General features: G+C 42.8%; 4 protein-coding genes and 1 pseudogene across 8 annotated transcripts; 2 read left to right on the top strand and 3 right to left on the bottom strand.

The window, feature by feature from the left end:
• The first annotated feature begins 144 nt into the window (after positions 1-144).
• LOC129590257 (uncharacterized) lies at positions 145-5056 on the top strand. Its single transcript, XM_055485393.1, has 4 exons — positions 145-472; positions 614-856; positions 4607-4753; positions 4819-5056. The coding sequence occupies exons 1-4, from the start codon at positions 421-423 to the stop codon at positions 4995-4997; spliced, it is 621 nt and encodes a 206-aa protein (XP_055341368.1). The 5' UTR covers positions 145-420; the 3' UTR covers positions 4998-5056.
• A 758-nt stretch (positions 5057-5814) lies between these two features.
• On the bottom strand, positions 5815-10226 carry LOC129590114 (uncharacterized; annotated as a pseudogene).
• Positions 10227-10948: 722 nt separating this feature from the next.
• LOC129590269 (ubiquitin carboxyl-terminal hydrolase 2-like) lies at positions 10949-13931 on the bottom strand. The gene is made up of 7 exons (XM_055485408.1): positions 13533-13931; positions 12687-12813; positions 12310-12433; positions 12058-12236; positions 11794-11987; positions 11395-11705; positions 10949-11195 (listed from the first exon to the last, which is right to left on the bottom strand). The coding sequence occupies exons 1-7, from the start codon at positions 13929-13931 to the stop codon at positions 11123-11125; spliced, it is 1407 nt and encodes a 468-aa protein (XP_055341383.1). The 3' UTR covers positions 10949-11122.
• A 142-nt stretch (positions 13932-14073) lies between these two features.
• Positions 14074-18920, bottom strand: LOC129590270 (glyceraldehyde-3-phosphate dehydrogenase-like). 5 transcript variants are annotated; one of them, XM_055485413.1, is made up of 10 exons: positions 18706-18920; positions 16901-16955; positions 16731-16827; positions 16553-16659; positions 16369-16459; positions 16107-16225; positions 15107-15245; positions 14867-14961; positions 14721-14799; positions 14074-14638 (listed from the first exon to the last, which is right to left on the bottom strand). In XM_055485413.1, the coding sequence occupies exons 2-10, from the start codon at positions 16921-16923 to the stop codon at positions 14381-14383; spliced, it is 1008 nt and encodes a 335-aa protein (XP_055341388.1). In that variant the 5' UTR covers positions 16924-16955; positions 18706-18920; the 3' UTR covers positions 14074-14380. The 5 variants fall into 5 exon arrangements, with proteins under 5 accessions (XP_055341388.1, XP_055341387.1, XP_055341386.1 ...); XM_055485412.1 differs by lacking the exon at positions 18706-18920 and adding an exon at positions 18021-18109; XM_055485411.1 differs by lacking the exon at positions 18706-18920 and adding an exon at positions 17091-17125.
• A 191-nt stretch (positions 18921-19111) lies between these two features.
• Positions 19112-21087, top strand: LOC129590271 (phospholipid scramblase 1-like). The gene is made up of 6 exons (XM_055485414.1): positions 19112-19377; positions 19464-19737; positions 19858-20075; positions 20145-20309; positions 20612-20773; positions 20839-21087. The coding sequence occupies exons 1-6, from the start codon at positions 19342-19344 to the stop codon at positions 20875-20877; spliced, it is 894 nt and encodes a 297-aa protein (XP_055341389.1). The 5' UTR covers positions 19112-19341; the 3' UTR covers positions 20878-21087.
• The last annotated feature ends 5326 nt before the right edge of the window (positions 21088-26413 follow it).

The raw sequence follows: 26413 nt of genomic DNA, 5'->3' as shown, positions 1-26413 counted from the left end.
ATTACCCGAGGAACGAATAATATATGGCGTCCGGGATATTATCGTAGACGGCTGTAATTGCAACCGATTTTTTCTTGGTTGTTCACAAACAGTATCTGCAGTTTTTTACCACGGTAATTTTTGTCCGTTCAATTTACATATACCCTGAACTAATGTAATTTGTGTAATTAAATTAACTTTATTTATTAATATGTTTTTAACATTATTATGATGTCATAAACTGCAGTCCGGAAGTCCAGTAGGGTAGTAGAGATCAAAATCCCTTTGCGGGACGCCGTTTACTACTTATGCGTCATGTAGAGAAACAGAATCCAGTGCTGCCCGCGTGTTCGTTGCCTTTCTCAGAATTATGCTTCTTTATTTAGCGTGCTTCAAATATTACTTTTTGATAACGTATGTCTGGATCGAGCGGGGTTGAGGATGTCGCTAAGCTCATGCATATTCTTAATCGCCTGCGGTCTAATTAGCAAAGGTACGTATTCTTGGGTTCTTCGAGAAGTGCAGACTCTGTACATATATATTCACAGTTCCTATACTCTCCAAATTCGCCCCCAAAATTATTATAGATCTTATTAATTGCTGTTTGTTAAGTGTTACAACTTCTCGTTTTCAGGGTCAGGACTCAAATGCCATCAGTGCTACAACAACCCAGATTCAAAATTCAGCACGTCTACGATATATAAGTGGCTCCAGCAGGCCGTTAATGCTACCAAAAATGCACAGGGAATGCAAACATTTTTCAAGGAGATTTTTGGAGAAAAGGAACATCGAGGCAAATGTCTTCTTCCGGATGATACTGAAACGCCCCCTATGGAGTGCGACGATAAACAAACTTGCTTCAATGCGACTTACAATCGTAAGTCGCACATATATATCCTTTGGTGTTAAGAACTGGAACTACTTACGTAGACTGCACGTCACGACAAGTCAACGTTTTGACTGGTAAACTAGAGTTTTTGGGACGGGTTATCGGCTTTGTGTTTTGAAACGAAAACACCCAAGCACAAACATCCAACCTGTAAATCAATTCTGGTCATGGGACATACGGAACGACCTGCCGCCGTCAGCGCTACGGAGTGGCCCTGACCGGTTGGATCGGTCTTCGTGACTTTCAGTTGGATAAGCACTCGATCTTCGTGGTCTTGCACGTCTGTGGACACGAAAGTGCGCCGCGGATCGTACTTCTTGGTACCTGGGCAAGTAACCTCTCCCACGCGCAGGAAGCCGAAGTGCATGAGCGTGAACGTAGCCGAGTACAGCGATTGCTTGTGGTGAGGATGGTATCTATCAAATAGCGCATCGTCTCCAGCGTGATCAGCTGTCGTTTGTCCGCGCCGGGTGGGCCAGGCGTCGGTAGCCTTGCAGCGCGCGGATCACAGTGTCGTGACTGGTTGGTGGCTCCATGCCGGCTTCACGGTGGCAGTTATTGATGCCGGCAAGATAAACAGTCACGGTCCGCAGGGATTTCCTAGTGGAGTACAGCTGAGTGACGTACTCCGCTGTGATATTTGGTGTCGCTAGTAGTGGCTGCGCAGATCTAGAACGGCAGAATGCTAAGAACTGCTTGACGGCGGTGACGTAGGTCTGCCTGGTGGAGCTGGCAATGTGAGCGTGCAGCAGGGTCTTTTAGGCCGGTTCTGCGTTGCACGCAACCAACAGCTGCGGAAAGATGTCCAGGCATGATCCGGTCGTTTCGACGCTGTTGGTCCGAGCCCTCGAAACCTGAGCGGGTGGAAACGGGTTAGAGAGTCAGCAGTTGCGTTATCAACGCCGCTTATGTGTTTTACGTAAAGGTCATGTTAGCGCAAGCGGCGGCCTTCAACATGCGGCGCATAAGTTCTAACACGCCGTCGTTGGCTGAGCGGAGATTTTCCCGGGCCTTGGTAGCGCACTCGTTGTCGCACTGGTAAATCACCAGCTTCCCTCGTAGTTTTGAGCTCCAAACAATTAGGCTGAGGAGTATTGGTATCAGCTCAAGGTATCCAATACAGGGCTTCAGCTGGAGAATCCACAGTGGCCAGCGCAGTTGGAACCATGAACCATGATAATGAACACCAAGCCCAAGGGCACCGGAGGCGTCTGTGTAAAGTCAAGAACGCCGGATATTGCCCAGTCTGGCTGAATGAAAGACGCGGTGCCGTTCCAAGCTGAGAGGAATTCTTTCCACCATTCCAGGTCCTTACGGAATTCGCCGTTGAGGGCGCTAACCCTTTCGTGGCGGTTGTCGGTGAGCAGAGCGTTCATGCGCCGTGTAAATAGGCTGCTCGCTGGGACGCATTTGGTGGCAGACGTGAGTATTCCGATTAGGCACTGGAGCCGCTGTTTGGTGCAATGGTCGCGGTTGCTCCATTCTTCCAGCGCTCCTTCATTGCTGTGTCGCTTATCGTCGAGGAGGCTGAGGCTTTGTCAGACAGATTCCAGCCGGATACCCAGGAACGTCAACTCAGTCGCGGGCCCTTCGGTCTTGTCATGTGCTAAGGGGACCCCGAGCTCACTCCACGTCTGTGTCATGGTGGACATCAGTTTGCTACACTGATTATTTCCGTGCTCAACAACAAACAGGTAGTCGTCGACGTAGTGGAGCATGCTGACTAGACCGGGGCGGTTCGACACGATCCAGTGTTGCGTACACGCACGGCAACTCCCTATACCCGGAAGGCAACACTGCCTCAAAACAGAACTCACCGTTTTACTGATACCCGCGGAGGTTCCACTCCGCTGAGCGTACCGGTATCAGTCGGAAGGCTGATTTCACGTCGATTTTAGCCAAGAGTGCGCCTCTGCCGAGTTCAGTAAGGATTGATACTGCATGGTCGATGGCACAGTATACGAGCGGGAGCTGTGCAGCGTCAATGTAATCGTTCACACTGTCGTCGTGCGGCTGGAATAATTCCAGCCGAACGATGGTGGTGCGAACGTTACCGTCTTTCTTCGGTCGCGCGCCCAGCCTGCTGCAGACAAAGTGCGGCAAGGTGGGGAGAGAAATGGTTCGATGGTGTGGCCAGCATTGACCTCTTTTTGTATGGTAGAGCTTACCGCCGCATGGTGTTCGTGTGTCGATGTGGCGTTCGGTGTTGAGCGTGGCGTCTGAGGACCGTTATAAGATATTGTGCAGCCGTTAGTTAGCGTTGTGGAAATGAATGATGTTAATGAGGGGTCCGGATGTTGTGCGAGCAGTCTGGCTACAGCGTTTAATTGTAGGTGCGTGGTTGCCTTTGCCGGCACTGTCGCTTGCCTACTTGCCTAGTTTTGGGCAGGTTGCTGTTCGGTGCCTGGGGTCGCCACAGCTGGCACAAGCGTGGACTCTACCGGCACAGCACGGTGTTGGGCAGTTTCCGTAGTTGAAGTTGCGGCAGATTTCCCCGTCTGCGGCGGGAAGCGCTCGAAAGAGCTGCCCGTGCCCGGTTGACATTTCCTCGGTGCTGGGCAGCTGCTGATGTAATGGCAGGTGCCTCCGCAATTTCTACAACGGTCGTCTTTTTGTTAGATCCTTTCCGCACGCGGCAATGTTTCCCGTTACCGTGTCCTCTTCCAGTCATTTTCGCAATAATACTGGTACAATTAATCGCTAATTAACTGCGGAAGCGGGTATGCGGGATCAGAGTTTTCTTCGCTAAAGGTCACTGGGAACGTGACTTGTGTGCTATCATCACTGCTATGTATTACGTTAGGTGATGTGCAAAACATTGAGCGATTAATCAGTAGACAGGTCGGAGAAAATTTTCAACTGAAAGTAGCATCGATTCAATGTACAATGTAATGTAGTAATATAATGTAGTAATACAATGTAGTAATATAATGTAGTAATATAATGTAATGTAATGTAATGTGGTTGAAGAAACAGGTAACTGATAGGCAGCCAGTGAGATGCGCAAGTAGGTCAAGACAAGAATGTTAAGAACAGTGGTTACTAACCACTGGTTAGTATGATAAAGAGAGACGGCGTGACCGCGTCAACCTAATTTACCATCGATTGGCGTGCAAATCGTCGTACGGTATATTTTTCTCGCTGACTAATTGCTAATTTTTACGCGTTGCGCGCAGTGATTTTTTCGAGAGAGGATTTATAGGCCACAAGAGAGCAAGGCAAGCCAACTGAATGGCCTTTTCGGTACGAACGGCGCAAGTTCGGTACGAAATTACTACTACGAATACCTAGCTTTCGAAGCACGCCACGGACAGTGGCTAACTTTGAGTTCTTCGGCTCGAGCGCACCAATTTGATCTTCGTACAGATATAGTGATCACAAGTGCACCAAACGCCGCCAACTACTCTTGAAGAACACTGGGAAACATTTGACAGTTCGAACTCAAACCGATCAGTGTAAACACTTATGAAAAAAACTGGAAAATAACGCGAAATTTGCGCAGTACTCTGTTGAGTGCTCTCAGAGCACTCAACGTAAGCATCGTAGCTCTCTCTATAAATATGCTGAGCATCCTGGTTGAATCTAAAAATATGGAAGTTTGGTGGGTCAAAATACTTTAAAATCCAGGTTTAATTACTGAACGTAATACAAAACCTCGTTTTGACTAATGACAAAGTCTGTAGTCATTCCCAAGCTTGCAGGCTTACCGATTCTCTTCGAAAAGCCTCGGTTTTTTAGGATTACTTCTAGCAAAAGGTTGTTGGACTCCCCTCGGAAACACTGCTTTGACATGTGGAATTACGCCACCTGAAAACCAAGCACTCAACGTTTCAGTTTGCTCATGCCAAAGCGATTTTTGCAATGGCGATTCCCGAGGAAATTCCGGTAAAGCGTTTGCTTCTTTGTCGCCATTGCAGATTCTGCAGTGATTGAAAATTCTTATTTTCTAGAGAACCTATCTCGCTCGCCTTTTTCAGCGGTCTTGATGGCAACGCTTGCAGTTTTCGGATTTAGAATTTTGCCTTTCTCTGCATGTTACCAGCAGCGACTAGTTTCAGCCACCAGTTTGATCACATTTTTTGTTGCATGCAGTGTTACGATTTTACTGCATACGCCTTTCTTGTTTTAGAGAGTCCTTAGTAAAGCTAGAATCCTTATGCGCAGCGCAAAACAGGAACTAAAGGCGAACGGGTGCGGCAAGCTATCAAAGTGCGAGTAGACTCTTCTATACTTCGCATATAGTAGTTCGAAAGCTTTGTTTTCTTTTCAGCTTGGTTTGTTTCCCCCACTGCTTTTTGTAAAGTGGTAATAGTTCTAAATTATAAGGATGAAAACCGTAGTCATAATACTTGATGAACAAATAACAGCTGGTACGTTACTGCCGGTATGTGGGAAAGTGTAGAACATGCTGGCCTCGTTCATGCTGGTCTTTATCAGCTTTTACACCCTCGCTTCCAAGTGGATTTCCAAGGCGGTGAGGGGCTGAGGGTTACTAATAAAGATAAAGTACGGTACGCATACGAGAAAAAGTTTCGAAGGGTATCACCACAATTTAATTGTAGTGACATCAGTTTTTATGAGATTCCTTTTTTTTGCCACCCGTGACCTTTCCCTTTCGTGCAGGGGCTCAATGTAACACCTGTCGCACATTTTACATTGGCAATACTTTTGGTGTACAATACAGACTGCAGAGGTTCGGACTACGTACATAGCATAAACGTTACCCATACACAACATACAGACTCTACACTGAGTGATTATAAGTTGTGTTGGGAACTTCCCTTCTATGCAGTTGCTGATTGTCACATGAATGTGAACATATTTTATGGATTCGGTAATAAGGTGACGATATCGCCTTGTCGCGTTCCTTAAAATGCAGGCGCAGTATTTTCATGTTAACTAACGGCTTTACTTTATTTACACCTTCAAAGTGCATTGTTTGTAACAATTAATATTGTTTTTTTATATTTATTTGAGCGATCCTAATAGTGAATTAATGAGAACCGTAGTTGCGTCAGTCCATTTTCCCGCAGTTATTTCGCCTATGCAAGGTTACTTTATTTGCCAACATTTTGCACCACTACCGCCATCAGACATGCGAATCTCAGGAAAACGAAACACGCCGATTGTTTAGCAAATCCATCAAAGACCGACGAAGCTTGTCGTGGACAGTGCCGCTTTGCTTGTACACCAATTGGCCACCTTTGTATACGACGAATGTTGGCAGCATTTCTACTCCATGCTGCTTGGCAAGATCCTTATTATTATCGACGTCCACGCGATAAAATGTAAACTGATCAGGAGGTAATTCCGATGCAATGCGGTGATAATGGGGCGCCATCATTTTGCAAGCGCCGCACCTGCAAAGTAATACTGCAGAAATCATACTCATGGGCTTTTTTCCGATACTTTAACTTTAGAAGTTAATCCTTTATTCCGTTACATTCTCTTATAGACCTAAAGATCTTAAAAAGGGAGGCAAAAACGAACAAGATAGCGTAACTGGCACGAAATTATTAATATTTCTAACCAGTAAACAAACAGACAGGTGCTAGCCGCAGGGGATAATTACAGAAGCAGTGAATTTTGCATGATTGCCATTAGCCAATAAATCTTCCCTTATATGCTAGTTGTATCTTGTATGTGAATTACTAATAATATGACAACTTTTATAATTCAAGGATCATTGTGCTTCCAAAGATCAAGGCAACCACGTTGAAGTAAATTTTCTCAAACATTTTGTTCACTGTTTTTGCAATCCTGGCAAAAAAGCCTGCAGAAAGTACTCGAAACATCCCACTTGAAAATATTTATTATAAAAAATGTATGCCCTGGGTTTCGTCTAACTGCATCATGAAAAATACCGATGAATTGTTCACAAGTGGAATTCATGCTTATAGATGTCCAAGCTCGTGCAGCTCGGTTTGTAATTGTAGCAAATATTAAGTATTAGTTTTGTGCCCTTTAACGCTTTGTAAATTGTAAACCGAAAACCAATACAATGCACCGAAAAGATGGGAGTTAAAATACAAACAGTCGAATGGTTAAGCCTGGAATCTTACCAAGTGGCAAAAAACTTGACAACAGAAAACTGCGCGGAATTAGCAACAACAGTTTGAAACTGGCGTGGATTTTCGATGTTCGTTATGCTGACCATTCCGATAAACTATGTTCCAGACCGTAATTCTTAACAAAATTCCGCTGCTTGCTCGTCTAGTGTCCAAACGATGCAGGTGCATCATCTTCGTTGCGTAATAGCACAAAAATAATGAAAGAAGACTAAACAAACTTTCGAACCACGTCTTAAAAAGTACTGTAATGTTTTATGTGGTATACCATGGTTTATGACAGCATCATACGTCTTATGAGTCGTTAATGTAGAAAATGCCTGTCGTTGCTTCACGTGTACTGTACTTAACTGATACCTTGTGGATGCTGTTACAGCAATATTGCCGCTTAATAAGTACTTCTATTAATTTGATCCTGTAAATTATCTTTCACGTTCACTTTATGTATTATATGAACGGTCATGGCAACATGATGCTAGTGATCAGAAATACGTACGCCAGGCTCCTGCAAATACTGGAACGGGTAGCCGCCCAGCGGGAAACGTGAGAGCATGGTCCACGCCGTATTTTCAGCGAAGCCCTTTAGCGTAGCCTTCACAACCACCTCTAAGTTTGCATTAAAAAACCCTTGTAAGCAATGCGTACGAGTACGTACTACTTTTGAACCGCGTGTGGAACAGACTTTTTTCAACTGTTTTTTTTGCTTCCTTAATTAGTCTGCCTAAATTATAGTAAATAAGCGGTATGTCCCTGCGCGAAAGTTTATATCTGCATATAACAGCTTTTTACAACTAATAATAATTAATGACGAATTCTACTTACATTATAATGAACGTATCATACCAAAAAAGGTGGATGCATGGACCAGCCAATTTTTTTGTGAGCAAACAAGAAAATAACAGGCCACAATAAAATCACCTGCTAACATTTGACACCAACTTTCGCAGCTGCGTCTGCTCTACCCTGTTGAGAGGGAGACCAGAATGGTTTACTTTTATACCCCGCCTTAACAGGTCTCGCTGCCATTGACCCATCGCCGCTCTAGAGGATACCACGGGATCAGCAAAAAAATGGGATCGGCATGCTTTGTTTCAATGAGCTCTTCAGCCGACATATACACCCAACGGACACAACTAATCAGGCGATCCAAGTGGTTTATTCTGGTAGAGCGATTGTGATTTATCCACCTTATAGCTGCTTTATAAACTTCTACTTCACTCTGTAATGCACAGCAAGGTTTTATTAATCTTTCGTTTAACGCTAGAAAATTAACGCAGAAGTCTGATTTTTATATAAGCTACGACAAACCTCAATCGATATTGAATCTTTTGATAGTAAGGAAACGACTTGGTCGAAAGACCCTGTAAATGTCCGCAGTTATACCTCTATGAACAATTAAATACAGTAATCAAATTTCATCATTAACTCACATTGTGGAAAATCGTCTGTGTTAGTGTATTTGCTAAATGCACTGGGGCTCCTGTGAAATAAAGAAAGCGTCAGCGCCAAATTGACTGCAAACCCTGTAGAGACTTTAAGAAAGCCGCTTACTTATTATCTGATCGGTAATGGGTGAGGTCACTTCGTACCACCGGAGCTGGTAATATAACGGGTGAACCGGGAGAGAATTCCGCTACAGAGCTCACAGCCGCATGAACTACTCCTGGCATAATTTTTCGACACATTCTGATCAGCCTGGAAACCTGCAGGCCCTCTGAGACCTGAAATAACCATTACGTCAATAATGCTGACATGCACTGCTTGGAATTCCAGCAGTACGCTAACCAACCCCAGCAAAAAGCGTGTTCAATTCGAAAATCGCTTGCTAAAAATTTATTAACTGCACAAGTAATACAACCTAAACTTATACTGAATCATTCAAAAGCGCGAGTTTTTCAAACTTATTTTATTTCTTCGAGATATTTTACGGCCATGCTAATTTTAATTTTCACAAAGTGTGTGGAACTTACTACCAGCAATTTATCGATATCCAACCAGTTTTTTAGCGCCAGCTCGCCCGTATACATCCAATTTATCACAGACTGCAATGCTGAGGCGTCAAAATTCCGACTGGATAAATCCAAACTGATTTTTCCGCACTTCCACGAAGAGCTGGATTCTAGTCTGTCGTGTAGGTCTTGGCTAAATGTTACTAAAACCGCTTTGTGGCAATAACACTGATGGTGGCCGATAGTCACTCGTACGTCGCACTGGCGTTTTCTCTGTCGAAAAAGATTCAACACTCTTGCCGTTTGAGTATCTAAAGCAGCACCATAATACCTGTTAGGCATATACAAATTTCGCGCAAATTTGGTTATTATGATTATCAACATACTTACAATGGTCTTCTGGAGCAACTTCTTCTACCCAAAAGAGATTTCGTATCTGGTCCGGGGATAATAAACCGTGATAGAAAAATTTATTATTGCTCCGGGATTTATGAAGATTGGGAACGGCCTGAGGGTCCTCCAATAACTGGCGGAAAGTGTAAGGATACTTATATTTTTGCTTGGTTTCGCAGAGCTGGTTACGAATCTGATCACCACAGGCTTCGTTGACCTCGATCAAGTTTTGGCGTCGCGATGGCTCCGGCCCGGTGCGCACAATCCGGCTTTCTTCGCTCGGTTTCGGTAGCGGGGCTTTTAAAAAAACAGAGGAGGAAATACTAGGCAAAGAACGATGGGAAGGATTATCTTCAGAGTCTGAGGAGCCTGGATTGCCGTTGCCTGGGCGGGAAATTCGCTTGATTCGAGCTTTTTTGAAGGAGTAACAGGAGTACTTGAGTTACTGCTAGATTTATTTATTCCCAAATTATTTCTCCATCGATCAAAAATCGACATGGCTGTTTGAGCCACATAGTACAGTAGCTGTAGAGGACCATCACCCAACACATAGTTCTTTGTGTTTGACAAACATTCGACATCGTTGCACGGCGACTAGCCGACGGTTACGGAAACGTTTTGTTGTACTGCACCTCGATATCGCAATACAACCAGGCTCACCATAACATGATAACAATGTTATCGCTGTTTCAAGTTTATTTCATTTCAGCCTAAGCGAGAACGTGACGGAAATCTGGAACACGTACTTCAATGCTGCCCCTTTGCGATTTGGTCTTGGTGTGGATGTGCTCATTAATACGCACAAAGTCAGCACAATAACTATACTGTCACCATTAATACAACTGCCATAAAACCGAACGGGTGATGTTGGTGGTTTAGTAGGCCACGAGTTCTATGTGTTTAAGGTGTTCAAAAACCGTCAAATCGTTGCAAAAAAAGTGTGGTCTCTTATTACGTACGTTCTTCTTAGCGATGGTGACTCGGACGGTAAGCAAAGAGTGAGCGGTGACACGTTAAGAACTTTATATAGGTAATAAGAAAACTTGGTTACTGTTAAACTTACTACGAGTTACTATTAAACTTACTCGTACTTGTCCGACTTTTTGCATATGCTTTTGCAATCACGTTGCCATCGATGTGCTCTTGGAATTTTAGAAATGATGAGCCGGTCTTTTGATCAGGCACCGTTAGAGGCCTCCCGTAGAAGGGCCCCTGATCATCTGTTGTGCAAAGAGGCCTCAGTTTCGACTCAATTCTAATGTTCAGAGTGATACTGATCTGGTTGTTCTATGGCTCTGTGCCTTGCATTTTTGCATGATGCAGTTTTGTGTCCGTTTAGAGAAATTTAGGCCACGGCAATCATAAAACGTATTGCATCTTTAATATTCGAGTAGTGAATGGTGTTTAACTAAACACATTTGATTTTCTTCGTGAATAGAGAATATTTTGTGAAAATGCTCGTTTACAGGCTTGACTACTCAATAAACAATCACTCAAACAGAAGACAAAAAAATTAAAGATAAACATACCTACAGGGTACAGTACATACCGTACATCTATATCTAGCTGTCATTGGTGCTAAAAATATAGCAATTTAGTATCTGCTTTAGTATCACATAGTTAAGCCGAGGTTCTCAGCGGCTCGGTCATTCTGCGTGCAGTAAGTACAATTGTCCACCGAACAGTTTATTTTATTGGAGATAACAAGTGCAGTTAGCCAGAAATAATACTCGGGAACAGGATAGTCAAGTAAAAATTACACCATTATATTAACAGGTATCATCTGAGAACAATAATCAGCTTAAATTTTGCAAGTACCTCATATTATACTGTAGCTCGCTGTTTTAGCCGGTATGCTCATAGAAAAGTACATAGGCATCGGATGTCACCGAATCCCTAACGGATGCACTGCTGACACTGAAAAACAGTACAAATCTCCGAAAGGTCAACACAATGGTAAACTTAAGCTCTATGAATAATATGTTGCAACATAAATGCAATCGCATTTGATATTCGGAGATGGCGTAGTAATAATTGTGTAACAGAATAAGGAAAGCTATAAGTACCATACTTTACATACCGCTCTGAATATCGCTCAAAGCAGCAACAGCCTTACCGCGAATCATTGTATTCACTCCATTTTCCGGTAAGAAAGTGCTTGCAAAATGCCGTATAATGTCCATAATGGGTGCTGCCAGTATGGCACGACACGGCATATAAATCGTATCGAGGTCGAGGCCCGGAGTACATTTCGGCAGCAAAGGGCAACAGATCCAAACCGTCCACCGGGTAATCCACCAAACTGGAGATCTTTGCTCTGTACCGATCTTGCGAGAACCGTTTAAGGTGAATTACTAAATACTTTGGGAAACGCTGTATGGAAAAGAATTTAACACATCGCTGCCTTGATTTACAATGCTCGCACACCTGTAAACATGGGAAATGCTGTTGCAATGTCGGAAGCCTCACCCAGCGCAAGTCCTACGGTTATTTTAGAAAGCGGTGTATGTGTTACCGGCCGTTCATCTCCATCAAGAGCTTCCTTTTTTGTAAATAACTTAAAACAGTCATAAACAGTGTAGTCGCTCAAGGGCGAATTCCTGTAACTGGGTATTGGAAGAGCGAGATCCCAGAATGGGTCAAAGGTTACGGAGCAGTGACCACATCTATCACAGACTAAAGAGCTTTTCAGCTGTCCAACGAAAAGATCTGTAGAGAAAAGCCTAGCGTAGTATAATTATTCAAGTTTGTAGGAGTCGGGTTGGCTATATTAACAAACCAACTAGTTTACTGTTATCCCGCTTCAAATAACGCTTCCAAGCTTCAGCTGATTTTTGGGAATCACTAAAATGTTCTGGGATTTCCTGCGTTTCCAGTTTCGCTTTTGTTGTAACTCGGTTGACATCTTCGTGCAGTCCTTCAAGAAGGTAACGCAAGAATTCCTGTGCGTCTTGCTGTCTGCATGCAGTTTCAAATTAACAAATTTTATCAGGGTACGAATAGTTACTTTTGCCAACGGGAAAAAACGTACAGATATCCAGAAAACCGTGGCGCATACTGTTGTACTTTTCTATGGAACCGATCGGGGTCGTACACTCCTCCAGTCGTATAAACCGAGTGTTGTTTCCACAAAGCTTCTAAAACCGACGCAAAAGCTGCAACAAAATTGACCAATTACAACGCAAACGTGCAAGTACAAAAGACTGGCAGCGCTAAAAACGAGCTGGACAGTAAACCGCCAACATCCAGAAAACCACAAAGGTCACGTGAAAAAATGATAAAAATCTGGGGGTAAAAAAATTAGTATCGGTATCATCATTATTCAAAATTTTAACCGCCATTCAGTTTAAAGTTTGTTATAATTATTAGATTTTGTTAGCGTAATTCGTACAAAGTGTACGGTGCTACCTGCAATTAAAGGAGTGTCTTTGCGGCTCGTGGACGCGCTCAATTCTGACAAAAATGCTCCAGACGTGCAGTAATCACGCAGTTCTTTTGTATTGCTAAGGCATTGCAAGATAGAGTTCATAAAACACTGAGAAAAAGAAAAACAACAGTGAGCGAGCCAAAGCATTTAGAATAGTTTGCGCCGAGCGCGAAGCTCGAGGTGCTGCAATAAGTCTTCGTCAAGAGCATAAAATTTTTTTTTGTCTGACGCCACGAAGAGCGTACGTCACGCTTTTCCAATTCCACAATCCCAGTACCATTTCCCAGTGGTACTGGCGCTCGCGCTCGTGCAATAAGGTGGTTCGCAGCCACCGCTAGTACTATTTGTCTATTCTGCAGGCTCTGAACAAGCACATCTATTTGGTACAACAGATTATTGTTTGAATTGAGAGAAATGTAGGTACATGACGAGAGCTTTGACTGGGTGTAATCAACGTATCAAATACTATGCAACTGCAGTGTTCTGTTGTGTTAACTCAGCTCGAACTCTAGAAGTTTAAATCACAAATGGGTAGGTGTCAAATGTGTTTCAAATCGAAGAATGCCTGGAACATAACTCAGAAAAAACTTTGAAAAGATTTCTACTGTAGTTTTAATTACACGACGTTTTTGCCACTATAACGTTGAAGGTCGGAACAAGAGACAGCTCGGATTGCTTCTGTTCAGCTATGACACGTAAGGCTAATGTAGTATCGGTAAGACTGTTTCACATGAAGTGATCGGTACAAGGGAGCGGTCTAACGGTAAGCCATATCTTTTCCCCCTTTCTCAGCTAATAAATATTCACAACGATAAATCTCTTCGTACTGTGTTTCCAATGTTTTTCAAGCCGGTCAGACCAGCTCGCTCCGTGCCAACATGTGCGGCGCTCTTCTTAGACGTCTGCATGCACCGTGTTGGATCAGGCGACCGTGACCTGGCATTAATTCCCGTAGCAGCATAGGAAATATGATGCAGTTGACCTTTCCCAATACCGTCTTCGTTGCCAGAGATTTTTTCGACTGCTGTTGGTGTTATTGCCCTAGCGTGAGTGTCCTTAAGGCATCCACTGGTGTGACGCAAAGACAGATAATGGGATCGCAATGGATAATGGCGGATATATGACGAATGAAGCGAACTACGAGCTACAGAACGTGCACCAGCATTTACTGCAGATCTATCCCCATGCAATGCATTACGCAAAGAACTTCGGTATCGCCCGCTCATGTCCAGATATCAGATACGCCATTACAGAAACCTTTTGAATCATCATTATAAAATAGAATTATGCAGGGAGTTCCCATGGGAACTGCGGCATTTTCCATAGGCTTACGGAACGATTCGTTACCACTGGATAACAGAAAGCAGGTCCAAAACCGTCCTTTACTGTGTTCTAGTGAAATACAAAAAAGAGATTCGAAAAGCTAGAGTAAACATACAAGCAGATCGGAGACCCAAAAACTGAAACAAATAAAGGTTAGTCGCAAGAACTGCCGACTAAGCAGTCGCGGACGCGCCTGCCGACCATCATAGGCATAAGTGGCTTCTTAGGTAAATATCCAACAAGTGCGTGATTTATTCGAAGTTTATTATGGGTAACAATCTTCAACAGCCAATCTGTAATAGGTGGTCGGATGTGCAACGGAATGTGTTGAGCGATGGAGAATCATGGATAACTAACTGGATTTGCTGTGAATATGCGTTATTAAATCCGCCACACGATGGCTGTATCCATATTCGTTATCGTACCACGCCACTAATTTGCAGAAATTTTTGTTTAGCGATAACCCGGCTCCAGCATCGAAAGTACAGCTGAATTTTGTCGACACAAAATCGGTTGAAACGAGTTCCTCCTCGGTGTAACCGACGATGCCTTTCCAGTTCGGGCTTTCGCTAGCTTCTTTCATTATCTTTTTTATATCGTCATATGTAGCCTTTAAATGATTACTTTCAATAAAAACGGTTTTAAACGCTCGCGTGTTAAATAAATAAAGCAAATAGGTTATTCCCCCTTACTTCTTTGTTAAGCCGACAGGTGAGATCAACGACACTCACATCAGGGACGGGAACGCGAAAGGACATGCCAGTTAGTTTGCTGAGATAACGCAAGAAAGACCATTACGTAAGATACTTTCACTGCACTGATCCCAAGTTTTACATACTTATTCAAGTCAGGAATAACCTTTCCCACCGCCTTCGCTGCGCCGGTTTGTGCTGGTATAATATTCTGGAATGCTCCACGGCCATCTCGCCACAACTAATTCATAACATAGTTTCCCAAGTACATACCGGTTAAGCCGACCAACTATGCGAAGCGTGCTAGCAGATTTTATGTAATTTAAACGCTACCATTATAAACGGACAGGTTGCATCCATAGATAACTATATTTTTATACTCGTACCTTTTGACTTGGTGCATCCACCACTTTCTGAGTTGCTGTAACTGCGTGGATTGTACTCATGAGGCCCTCAACGATGCCAAATTTTTCGTGAATAATTTTGGCCAGAGGAGCTAGGCAGTTTGTCGTGCAGGATGCGTTACTGAAATACAGATACATTTTACAAAAATACAGACTGCTACTCTACAACCGTTTTTAAATTGTTGTAACATTCTGTTTGTTTAATTTTTCCTTATGTTAATTAACTTTGCTGTGACAAGATTGCTTGCCTGCGACAAGATTAAGTACTGTGACAGAATCTGTAACTTCTACGTCTCATCTGTCACATATCATTCTTGTTACCGAATGCAACGACTATAAGGGGAAAAATGTGTCTAGCCGAATCTATTTTGATGGTGGTTTACGTTGTGGCTTCACAGCGTTTTATGTACAGCGCCGCTATTAAGGCTGTGCGGCATTGACGGTACATGTGGTATTAGCTGCACCAGGCAGGTCCGGGCTATAACACAGTTTTAGCCTGTTTACCTGCAGTTGTACGAGTGCTGCTTACCTGTTATCAGTACCTGCAATCTTAATGGCAGCGCTTTACATAAAACACTGTCAAGCCACAACGTAAACCACCAGCTGGCTTACATCAGAAGTACTAGGGATTGGTTCGGCTAGACACATTTTTCCCCCTATATTCTGCGGCTTCACTATCGAGTACGTACCGTCACTGTCAAATTAAATATTATACAATACGAGTACAATCAAATACCGTCACTGTCAGTCTGTCAATACTACCTACTACTGTCAAATACTCCTATAAAGTAACTACTGTATTTCCATCAATGCGTGGCAAAGCAAAAGGAAGCACCACAACAATGTCGTGCAATAACTTTCATTTAAACTATGTTTTGTTTCTTCAATAAACCACCATCTTTTCCAAACAATGGATCTTTCGATTCCATGTTATTTCGGTTGCTTGCAGTGCTAGGTATAAAATATGTTCGTATATGCAAACCTGATAATGTCCATCGTTTTAGGATCGTACTTATCCAAATTGACTCCACAAACGAACATTGGAGCATCCGCAGACGGTGCTGTAATAACAACTTTTTTTCCACCTCCTTCTATGTGAGCCTGTAATAAAGCACTCACTTTAGTGTAACAGTCACTACGAGTCACATGTACTGTACTGTAATACAAATAGTCACTTGCACAGAAAAGCTATTGATAATGATTATTATGATTTCCCGTTGTGAAATTTTTCAACTATATCTGACCTTGCATTTGTCGATCGTTGTGAAAACTCCTGTTGACTCTACTATGTACACAGCTCCAGCTTTTCCCCAGGGTATTTTCTCGGGTTTCATTCTAGGAAATATATGCGCACACTAAAGCAACCTACACATAATAGCAAGCCGATACTGCCGAAGAAACTGAGCCTTATTTGGGCCCGATGCGTACTCCGCAAACACTTGGATTTTCCTGCCATTCACAACCAAAAGCCCATTTTCCGCCTTAACATCTCCTTTAAACTGTCCATGAGTTGAGTCGTATTTAAACATGTACACCTGAGATAAAAAGGTTTCGCTCGTGGATAATTTGATTAAAGCGTTAAGGTGGGCTTCTGAATTTTTTGCACCATGTAATTAAGATCGATAAATGGGTCATTGATGGCAGCAACATCGATGTTCTTTTCCATGCATGCTCGTAAAACAATTCGGCCAATCCGTCCAAACCTGGATAAAAAATATGGACCAAAAAAAGCAATAAAACAAAATTTGAAGCACAAAACATCCGGATATTGTTTACCCGTTGATTCCAACTTTAGCCATATCCACAGGTGAGCGGCAAGCTCATTAACCTGCTGTAAACTAGCACAATATCACAATCGATTAAAGAAAAAGTTAGCCAAACCATACCAAATGGGCCGGTGCCAGTCTTTCACGGTACAAAATGTTACCAAATGATGCAAATCTACTGCGTAGAAAACAATACTTACAGTGGTGACAAAAGTGGTAAATCTAGCCTTGGTAACAGTCTGTCTGAAAACTACACTCTAAGTAATTTTATTGCAGGAACCTTATTACTGTAATTATGAATATACTAATATCGGTGCCACGATAAAGTACTTAATCTCTTCTAACAAAAAATATTATGATTACGCTGCATCAGAAAATTCCGACAAGGCACATCGGTTTCCACTCTAGGATAAAAATTGCAACACAATGAGTACGAGTAGGGTATACCATTTCCGGGCGTTTATTTTTTATTATAAGCCAGTTATCATTTATTCGTTCTCACCTTGTACAACTTGCAGACATCATTAGGTATTATATTATATTAATTATGCGTTTAGCCAATAGAAAACATTTTTAATACTTCATATATATATATATATATATATATATATATATATATATATATATATATATATATATATATATATATATATATATATATATATATGAAGTATATTTAATTTGTGAACGGTGAAGACAAATAAAATCATTACGTATTTATTTCCTTAGAAAATGGTTCCGCAAACTGCAACCTAAGAAACTTGAATTTGTCACCAATTGAAAGTAAAAAAATGCAATAGCGGAAACTAAACTTGAGAATCAACTCGGAGAGGGATCTTCAACAACTTTGCGTCATGCTAAAATGCTTTACAGCTCCGCTAACACAACTTCCGCATAAAAGCAATGTAGAGACATGTTCTTATGATGTTGGCCAGGAGCGGCACTGTAAAAGTGAACGTCTAGGGCTGGTTGCGTCCGTCTTGATTTAAAAATAAAGCTGGTCCTGCATGGCGGTCATAAAAAATAGCGCTATGAACCATATGCCTAATAAGGCAGAGCTTTGCACAAATTTGGACAATTGTCAGGGGAATTGCGGTGGGCTTGGTGAGATAATATGTATACACACTCACTTAGTTAAAGTCTCGCGGCAGAAAATCTGGAAATCCGAAAACTGAATCAGAAACCCGGTGGATTTCCTGCCCCGACCCGTACGTCTTCTATGATTCTATCCCACCAGATGCAATCCAAGGACTACTCGTACGGTATCATCTTGTGACATTAAGGAGCGTGTGTAACGCTGCACATTCTCAAGATATTGGGTTTCTGCACTTTCGCAAACATTTTGAAAATTTATAGGGAATAATTTTTATGTTAATAATCAATAATTACTTGAGGGGGCGTACTACGCTGTAGAGCTTAATACAAGTATAACTACAAGGTATTATTTTGGAAGAATGTTCGCCGTACGCTATCGCTTAATTGACCACAACGCCTCATACTTTATGTAAGGGGTTTGTTTGGCTCAGGCGGCATCATGTATAAGCGCTACGTATGCAAAATTCGATGTAAGCACTGTAAGGTAAGGACCTTCAGCCCCGTCCCATTTTCTGATTGGCTGCGTGTATTAAGGCAGCAAATCCCGAACCGAAGCTTAAGTTGATTCTAAGCCTGACATCTATCTAAGAAGGTTGTGAAAAGATCACGGACCTCAGTACCTTGTCTTCGATCAGAGGTACCGTAATTGCTTTTTGAGTCGACTACTGGGTCAAGAATCAGAATTGGGTCTAACTCAATATACATTCGAAGCACGCATACCATTATCTTATGGTTGCAGATGCGTAGTTTAAGCGCATCTGCCTCTGCTTTCTCGCTACACGCGACATATCGCCGTTGAAGCCGAATGATCATAGAACATCTGATCATAAAACTAATGGGTGGTGAACACCCAAGCAATGCGCCGAACGATCTCTGACACCATGGAATGGAAGTGGTATTAGGAAGTGGTATTAAAGAAGGCTGCAAGTGCTCTGCGAAACGTCAGACAAAACTGTACTTTTGACAAAGCCTTACCAGTTACTATTAATGTAAATAAAATAATATGTCTTGCGCTGGATGCAGATAAGCGTATTATTACTGTAGATTACATAAGTGTGGCACCTGAAAGAAATGCTCCTGTATTTAAAAACAGCACACAGCCTAATTGCTATGCAAATTCTTACAGGAACTCTCAATATGATTGGAGGAAACCGTTGTGCTCCGCCGAAGCTAGCCACATGCCGATCTCTGGCATGGTGGCATTATTATTGAGAAGTATTAGGCATGTTACCAGAGAAACGTGTCACTAAAGCGTGATCGCAATCATCAACAAAATTTACGACCACACACAGCAAGCGCATTCTAAGCTCAAGACTTTTGTTCCCGTTCTCTGCGGCATACGTTCAGGCTGAAATCATGAATCCAGTTTCACCCAATTCTCAGAAAAGCGCGGTAGGTTTGTAGGGTTGCACTTGGTTACGTCCGTCATTCAGATGCAGGAGATGACGTAAGTTCAATTCTTTTGGCGACACTGCCAGGTTTCCGTTGGACAACGTTCCGCTACCGCTCAGCCAGCACAACCTTCACCAGGTTCTTACAGTCAACATGCATCTGGCATGGCCGCTCCTTCTGGCGCGTCTGCTGTTCCGCCTGTTCAAATTATTCAACCAGGCGTTGCATACACCGCACATGGATCGCCCGTTGTCTGGATGGCTATGCCTCATATTTCTGTCCCTGACTGTCCCCCGGGATTGGAGTACTTGGCACTACTAGATCAGCTGCTTATCCAACAAGAAGTCGAGCTCCTAGAAGGTAACCTTTCAATGCTGAGCTCCAGAAGAAATCAGTGAGCATAATTATTACGACCACACGTACTGTATTTGCACAAGTACAAGCAGATCTATGTTTTCCATTGCTCGTTCTCTTTTTCAGTGTTTACAAGCTGTGAAGGGGCCAACAAGTACCGAATCAAAAATGCTATGGCGCAGCAGGTTTACTATGCCGAAGAAACCACGGACTGCTTGACAAGACAGTGTTGTGGAAACATGAGGCCTTTTGATTTGCGGGTCCTCGACAACGCCATGAACGAAGTCATACGTGTTCACCGACCATACAGATGCAAAAGCTGTTGCTGTTTTTGCTGTTTACAGGTATAAGTAATCGTGGACGATCTGCATAATTAGGCGAAGAATCTTTCTTTACGCAGTTACGCATAACAGGTGTTGGAAGTTACAGCCCCGCCGGGGACCGTAATTGGGTATGTTGTCCAAGAGTGGAGCTTTTGCATACCAAAATTCAAAATTGAGAACTCGAACCACGAAGTAATGCTGCGGATAGAAGGCCCAGTCTGCACCAGCAGCTGTTTTGGCAACGTAGAATTTCAGGTCAGTTATGCAATAATGAAATTCAGAAAACGTTCTTCCTGCACCCTAGTGACCCTATACAGTAACTAAGTCGGTTTTTATGGAAACATTGCGCCGCGGATTTAAGTTTTCGGGTTGCACTCAGTATCCAAATAACTATACCGTACGGACCACGGATGCAATGCCGCAAGGGAAACCGCTGCGTTGAGAGTCTGAGACACTTAGTATTACATATATATGCAGATGTAACGTAACATTCCGTAGGCTAAACGTTTCAGGCATATATAACGGTGCATTAAATCAAGAATATATTTAAACACAAGGTTCTCAGTTCGGACGGAAAAACTCAAGTTGGAAAAATCTCCAAGCAGTGGTCAGGAGTGCTCAAGGAAATGTTCACAGATGCCGACAACTTTGGCATTCAGTTTCCAAAAGACCTGGATGTTCATATGAAAGGAACTTTGCTTGGCGCTTGCTTTTTAATTGTAAATATAATTTTAAATCGTATGTGAACATGAATTATTTGCATTTTACACCGGTATGTTTGCAGGATTTCATGTTCTTCGAAAACAACGTAAGGAAAGGCTGATGGGAATGTTCGCTTCGAATGAGATAATGGTTTCTCAGCCATGCCGAGTTCTGCATAGACAAAGAGAAAGATCTTGCCTACGTCCTCTGCGAAAAATTTGTTTGTTTGGTGTGGCTAGTCGTTTCCGTGTGGATTTGTGAACCAAATACATAGTTGCTTTCGTTAGAGAGCGTCTGGAAGACGTGGTAGACAAAAGTGTCGCTATCGATACCATGATCGCACTGTCTTTAATGTCTTCCGCTACACTATAGAAGAGAACGTGCATATATTATTGTTTCGATCTTGCATGACGCCGCAGTTTGCCACTTTTACGGCTCGTACTTACTTTCGTAATTTCTTTCCTTATTCTGTTGTTGTACATGAGACTTTTAAAGATGCTCTGAAAGTTGTTTAAAAATTCTCAGCTGCTTAAACACTTACCAAAGGTGAACCGAACGATCCACAGCTCCCGGGCGCCGTATGCGCACCATGGCAGCTGTGTCAGCCGCGGCTTGGTTGTAACCCTTAACGCCGGTTAGTTCAGAACTTCAGACTTTCTATCCACAAGCCGGGTGACTAATTTCTTGCTTAAAGGTCACCTTTATGCAAGAATGAGTCATTCGGCTTGTACATAGGCTTAGAAAGCAGCCGCTACACTACAGTTATAGCAAAGACAAATTTATTTCTAACAATAAGATGAATTGTATGATAAAGAAACTCGATTGATAAATGCTTCAGTTTTACTGCAAAACGAGACACGAATGATGAATTACGAAACTTGAAACACGAAGCACGATGCAGAAACATACCAAATCCAGAAACGAAACACTGAAACAAAACATTCAGAACGAAACCTAAAGAAACATGAAATACGAAGCATCATAGAGTTAAAACCTAAAAACTAAACAAGAAAAGAAGCATAAATCAATGAAACACAATAAGAAACCTAAGAAAAAAAAACCTGAAAAACCTAAGAAACCTAAGAAAAACTAAGAAACATACAAAAACAGGAAAATCCTGGTAATCTGAAGACGGCTAAATGTGCTGTTTAATAAATGAAGGTTGGCCGAAGTGATCGCATGGGCCGAAATGTAACGCAACCGCAGTGATCGGACGCGGCAGCGGACAAAAGGGATGCATCCGAAGAAAACCAGGAAACTCTTGGTAACATTCTTAACAATTAACAGTTATGCAGATGCCATAAATGCGTTGCAGCGGAATGTCGCACAACTTACGACTCACGACAAATCGTAAACAATCTCTTCGATAGCCTTTCTATTATCTTAAAGTCAGGTTTCGTGCATATCTTGCACGAAAGTGCAAGAGGCTAAGGCTATTTTGCCTCAGTATTCTACAGTGCGTCAAAATAGCCTTTTGCTATTTTGCCGCACACTGCGCTACAATAGCCCTTTGCTATTTTGCCTAAATAATACCCTTTAGCGACTATCGGAATGAGCTGCAGATCGCCGCAATAGCTGTTTTTGGTTTGGTGATTTAATTATGTTACTTGATTAAGCTCCTGTGACGTTTCAAGCAGTTCTCGTCTGGCACACACAAGCTTGTATAGTTTTATGGCCATAAGCGATTCGTTGCATTTCGTGAACGTGTGTAACCGTCCCAAACGTCCGGACGTCCAAGACGTCCGGCGGACGTTTTGGCGCCTAAACCGTCCAAAACGTCCGGAGGCCGCCAAAACGTCCGCCGTAAATTTTGCCCGCCATGTTTTTTTTTGTTTTTTCGTTGGTTTGTAGCCGTACGTTTCTGCCTGACCGGGCCGTTCCCGGCTGTGCCGTTGCCGGCTGTGCCGTTTGCGCAATAGGGATGCCGCCCGTGCAGACCCGAGACGAGCTGCTCACTACGGCGGTAATGTTGGCTTCAGCCGGTAGTCCAGGTAGCGGATTCACTAGTCAGAACGAAAGCTGCAACGGTGGAAGTAGCAGCGGAAATGGCGGCAGTAAACTTTACTTTACTAATGTGATGTAATAAGGCATGAGACAGAATAAACGTTTTTCCTGCTTTCGATAACTAAGGCCTCGTCCCGAATTCGCAGCGAATCTCGCTATGGTACGGTTGCTCAACCGCACAAGTTGGCTGTATGCAGTGGCCATGCCTACAGATACGGTATGCGAAGCCACCTCTTGAGGTGGAGTTGCTGTATCGCAACGAGATACGAATTGATTTCGGGACAAGGCCTAAGCTTATCGTGAACAACAGTATAAATAATTTCAACCTTTTTCTCTAAAGCCAAATCATTACACTTTCGTTTGCCCATGATGATTGATGAATAATTCTTTTGCGGTATTTGACTCGCAGACTGACGAATAACTGAAGTTTGAAAAGCGGATGCTTTGTTGTAGTTTTGTTTGTTTTGGTCAGGTTGTATGTATCCAGCAGGTTCATATGAACCTGCTGGCTACAGGTGAACCTACGGGTTTTGCTCGAGTGAAACCATAAAATACAGCGCTACAACCATCAGGCTCGATCCAGATCGCTCCAGATGGGCATTTTCGTCTCCTTGTTTGCTCCAGTTTATTGATTCCTCAAAAAAGCTGTTTATAATCGCTAGCCTCTAAGTTGTGCTGCCGATAACAGTACTAAAAGCCGGACTAAAATCGTCGACGCATGGTTATTTTGAAAATAAATTCGACTACAGTGAAACCTCTCGTTACATACTCTTCTTCATTATATATTCTGTAAGGAACCGAATTGACTCGCATGTTATAACATAGGGGGGATTCTCTTTATGACATTTACCTCTTCATAAGCGTTACATACACTTTGCGCGGAACCGAATGTAGTTTAGCTAGTGTAGAGAATCACATGAACAACATTCAGCTCCGGTTAAATACAGTTATATACAAATAGCCAGATGCAATCTGATGTTCTTAACATCCTGAACTAATATGGAGCTACATTAACGTTGTTTGTGTGTAAATGGTAATTACTATATGCAAGAGTAAATCTCAATAGAATATCCTTATTTTACCAGTGTTTAAGTGCTAATCATACTCGTATGAAATCAAAACGAAGTTTGATTTTTTGATTTACTCGTATGTAATACAAATTTATAATGTATTACAGATTCTTGCTGCTGCCTTAATCTTGCATTTATAAATACATGTTCTGCAACGCCCTCCACCCCAAATTATAGCAGCGCCCCTGGGGCAGTTTCCTTTTATAAAATACACCCCGCTATAACAAACGCAACCGATGGAACCGCGCCTATATTTTATAGATAGGTTTTACTGCTAGAAAAACAAACAATGGCTAGAAAAACAAACATAAGAATAGCTAACAATACTCCCTCGGAAATTGGAATATAATCCAAGAAACTTAAGAATTACATAAGAAGATCAATGAAAAGTGCATCTTTTGGCAGGCGAAGGCGAATACGAACCGCTCAAAAGGCATAGGCGGAGGAGAAGGCGAAGGCGAAGCCTCTCATACATAGACTTGATTTTGAGTTGGAACTTGGAGTGTCTCGTCGCTCTTTAACGCTCTGCAAGGCCACACATGTGACCGGCAAAAATACTAGCTTCATACGTAAAATACTAGTACGGCCAACTACTAGTACTTCATCGAATTTTCATCAGAAACGCTTCAATCTCGTCGCGACACTGCAGTCTAATCATTAGACTCTAATGATCCCAACTCACCCTTCCAGCCCATCAAACCCAAAGAAACTATGAAAGTTTTGGATAATTTGTTCAAATCAAAGTCCCCAGAAGATACTCCCGTTTTAAAGGAACTGTATCAGCGCAAAGTTAGTGGTGAATTGGTTCTTACATTCCACAGTGAAAAAGATCGTGAACAAGCTAGAGTCCTTTTAAGTACTCCAAATGAAGCGATTAATGTACGGAAAGTGACTGTCCCAGGGAACACGTTCCCTGTTGTCGTCAAAAACGTTGACCTCGAATCGCCAGAGACATTAGTAGAAGAGATTGAATTACGCAATCCGTTTTTCCGAGGCAAAGTTGCATTTGTTCAAGTCATTTTCAAAAGAGATCCAGCAGCTCAACGGCCCAACTCGAAATTTGGATCTGGACCAACTGGACACATAAAGTACACTTTGTGGATCAACAGTCCAAACAAACAGCCATGTCACTGAAGCATTTGTATGTGTACAACACCAGAGGATGGGTCGAAGAAATCAACCCGGATACGGCAGTGCTCCGCTGCCACAAGTGCCATAAGTATGGACATAAAATGAAGGAATGCCAAGCAGCCAATCCGACCTGCGGAAAATGTTGCGGTAATCATTTCACTCGGGAATGCTCTGTAGAAGTGGCCAACCACAAGTGTCCCAACTGCGGTGAAAATCATACGGCTGGCTACTCCCGTTGTAGGCTGCAAATCCGAGCGGTTGAACGATACATGTCAACCTTTCAATGACGCAATGCCTTTAACGTCTGAATTTCAACTGAAGATACTTCAAATGAATTTGCACCGAAGTTTACCAGTCCTGCATTCCACCTTACACACTGCCCTTGTGCATTCAGTTCTTGTTATTCGCGCCCAAGAATGTCCAATAAGACAAGTGACCAACCCCGTCACGCTTTCTCAGTGGTGGCGATTCCCAGATAATGAGCCCAGTTCTGAAGCTATTTATTTCTCGAAATTCCGCTTTCCCGTGCAACCATTGCTAATTCACCATGAAGACAACTTGTGTATCGCTTCAGTCATAACTACTGCTGGACGTGTGGCTTTCGCTTCGGTTTATCGTCCACCTTCGACAAACTACAATACCTTCAACGCCCTACTCAACGCTTTGCATGACAAAACCCAAGGATTCAAAGCTGTGGTCTGCGGAGACTTCAATGCACATCATACGATCTGGGATACGAGAGCAGACAACTATGGTGACCTTCTGCTGGAAGCTATGATGAAGCGGAATTTGCAACTGTGTAATCCACCATTTGTGCCAACGTTTGTGCACGCAGTAGGAGGATCTTCCGTGATCGATTTAGTTTGGACTGACAACAATTTATCAGCAACATTTGACTGTACAGTTAAAGCCGAAGCTAACTGGCTTACAGGATCTGACCATCTACCAGTTCTCTTGTCGCTTTGCAACCTCGGTGTCGTCACCTCTCCACGCAAAAGGCTTAACTATAAAAGAGCGGATTGGACTGCATTTCAACTGTACACATCTGATCTGGTTGATGAATTGTTGGCAGCGGACTGTGAGACGCCGTCAGATTTGGATGCATTGACAGAGCCATTACATAATGGATTGAATCACGGTATCACGCTCCAGGTTCCTTTTTCTGAAAACCGTCAGGTTACAACGCTATGGTGGAGCACTATTCTTAGCACAAAGCGACAAAAGATGTTCCGGTTCTTCAGAATTTGGAGACTTAGAAATACTCTTGAGAACTGGATTAATTACAAGCGTATCCGGGCAGAATTCAAAAATGCAGTAAAGAGCGCAAAACGGCGATACTTTCGTGAAAATCTTGAAAAACTGTCTCCTGAAGAAGCATGGCAGACCTACAATCGACATTGCAACCCTCGTGAAAATGGCGGGATCGACGAAATTGTTATCCAGCGAAGGCGC

The sequence above is a fragment of the Paramacrobiotus metropolitanus genome, unplaced genomic scaffold, assembly GCF_019649055.1.
Source record: "Paramacrobiotus metropolitanus isolate TYO unplaced genomic scaffold, Prichtersi_v1.0 Parri_scaffold0000039, whole genome shotgun sequence".
In the NCBI taxonomy this organism is placed as follows: Eukaryota; Metazoa; Tardigrada; class Eutardigrada; order Parachela; family Macrobiotidae; genus Paramacrobiotus; species Paramacrobiotus metropolitanus.
The sequence above is the reverse complement of the archived record's forward strand: the minus strand, read 5'-3'. Positions and strand labels throughout refer to the sequence as shown.

Bases quoted from the DNA above. Each gene is read 5' to 3' on its own strand.
- LOC129590269 (XM_055485408.1), bottom strand. From the start codon at position 13,931: ATGAGCGGGCGATACCGAAGTTCTTTGCGTAATGCATTGCATGGGGAT. The intron at 12,434-12,686 runs GTAGCACCGTAC...ATTTTGTTGCAG, and splicing joins AGACACTCCTTTAATTGCAG to CTTTTGCGTCGGTTTTAGAA. The intron at 11,988-12,057 runs GTTTGTTAATAT...TTTTCTCTACAG, and splicing joins GGATAACAGTAAACTAGTTG to ATCTTTTCGTTGGACAGCTG.
- LOC129590271 (XM_055485414.1), top strand. From the start codon at position 19,342: ATGAATCCAGTTTCACCCAATTCTCAGAAAAGCGCG. The intron at 19,738-19,857 runs GTAACCTTTCAA...TCTCTTTTTCAG, and splicing joins AGAAGTCGAGCTCCTAGAAG to TGTTTACAAGCTGTGAAGGG. The intron at 20,774-20,838 runs GTAAATATAATT...GTATGTTTGCAG, and splicing joins TTGGCGCTTGCTTTTTAATT to GATTTCATGTTCTTCGAAAA.
- LOC129590257 (XM_055485393.1), top strand. From the start codon at position 421: ATGTCGCTAAGCTCATGCATATTCTTAATCGCCTGCGGTCTAATTAGC. The intron at 473-613 runs GTACGTATTCTT...TCTCGTTTTCAG, and splicing joins CTGCGGTCTAATTAGCAAAG to GGTCAGGACTCAAATGCCAT. The intron at 4,754-4,818 runs GTAAAGCGTTTG...CTTATTTTCTAG, and splicing joins CGATTCCCGAGGAAATTCCG to AGAACCTATCTCGCTCGCCT.
- LOC129590270 (XM_055485413.1), bottom strand. From the start codon at position 16,923: ATGGCTAAAGTTGGAATCAACGG. The intron at 16,828-16,900 runs GTAAACAATATC...TTTTTTATCCAG, and splicing joins GCTAAAGTTGGAATCAACGG to GTTTGGACGGATTGGCCGAA. The intron at 14,800-14,866 runs GTATGTAAAACT...GCGTTATCTCAG, and splicing joins GTTATTCCTGACTTGAATAA to CAAACTAACTGGCATGTCCT.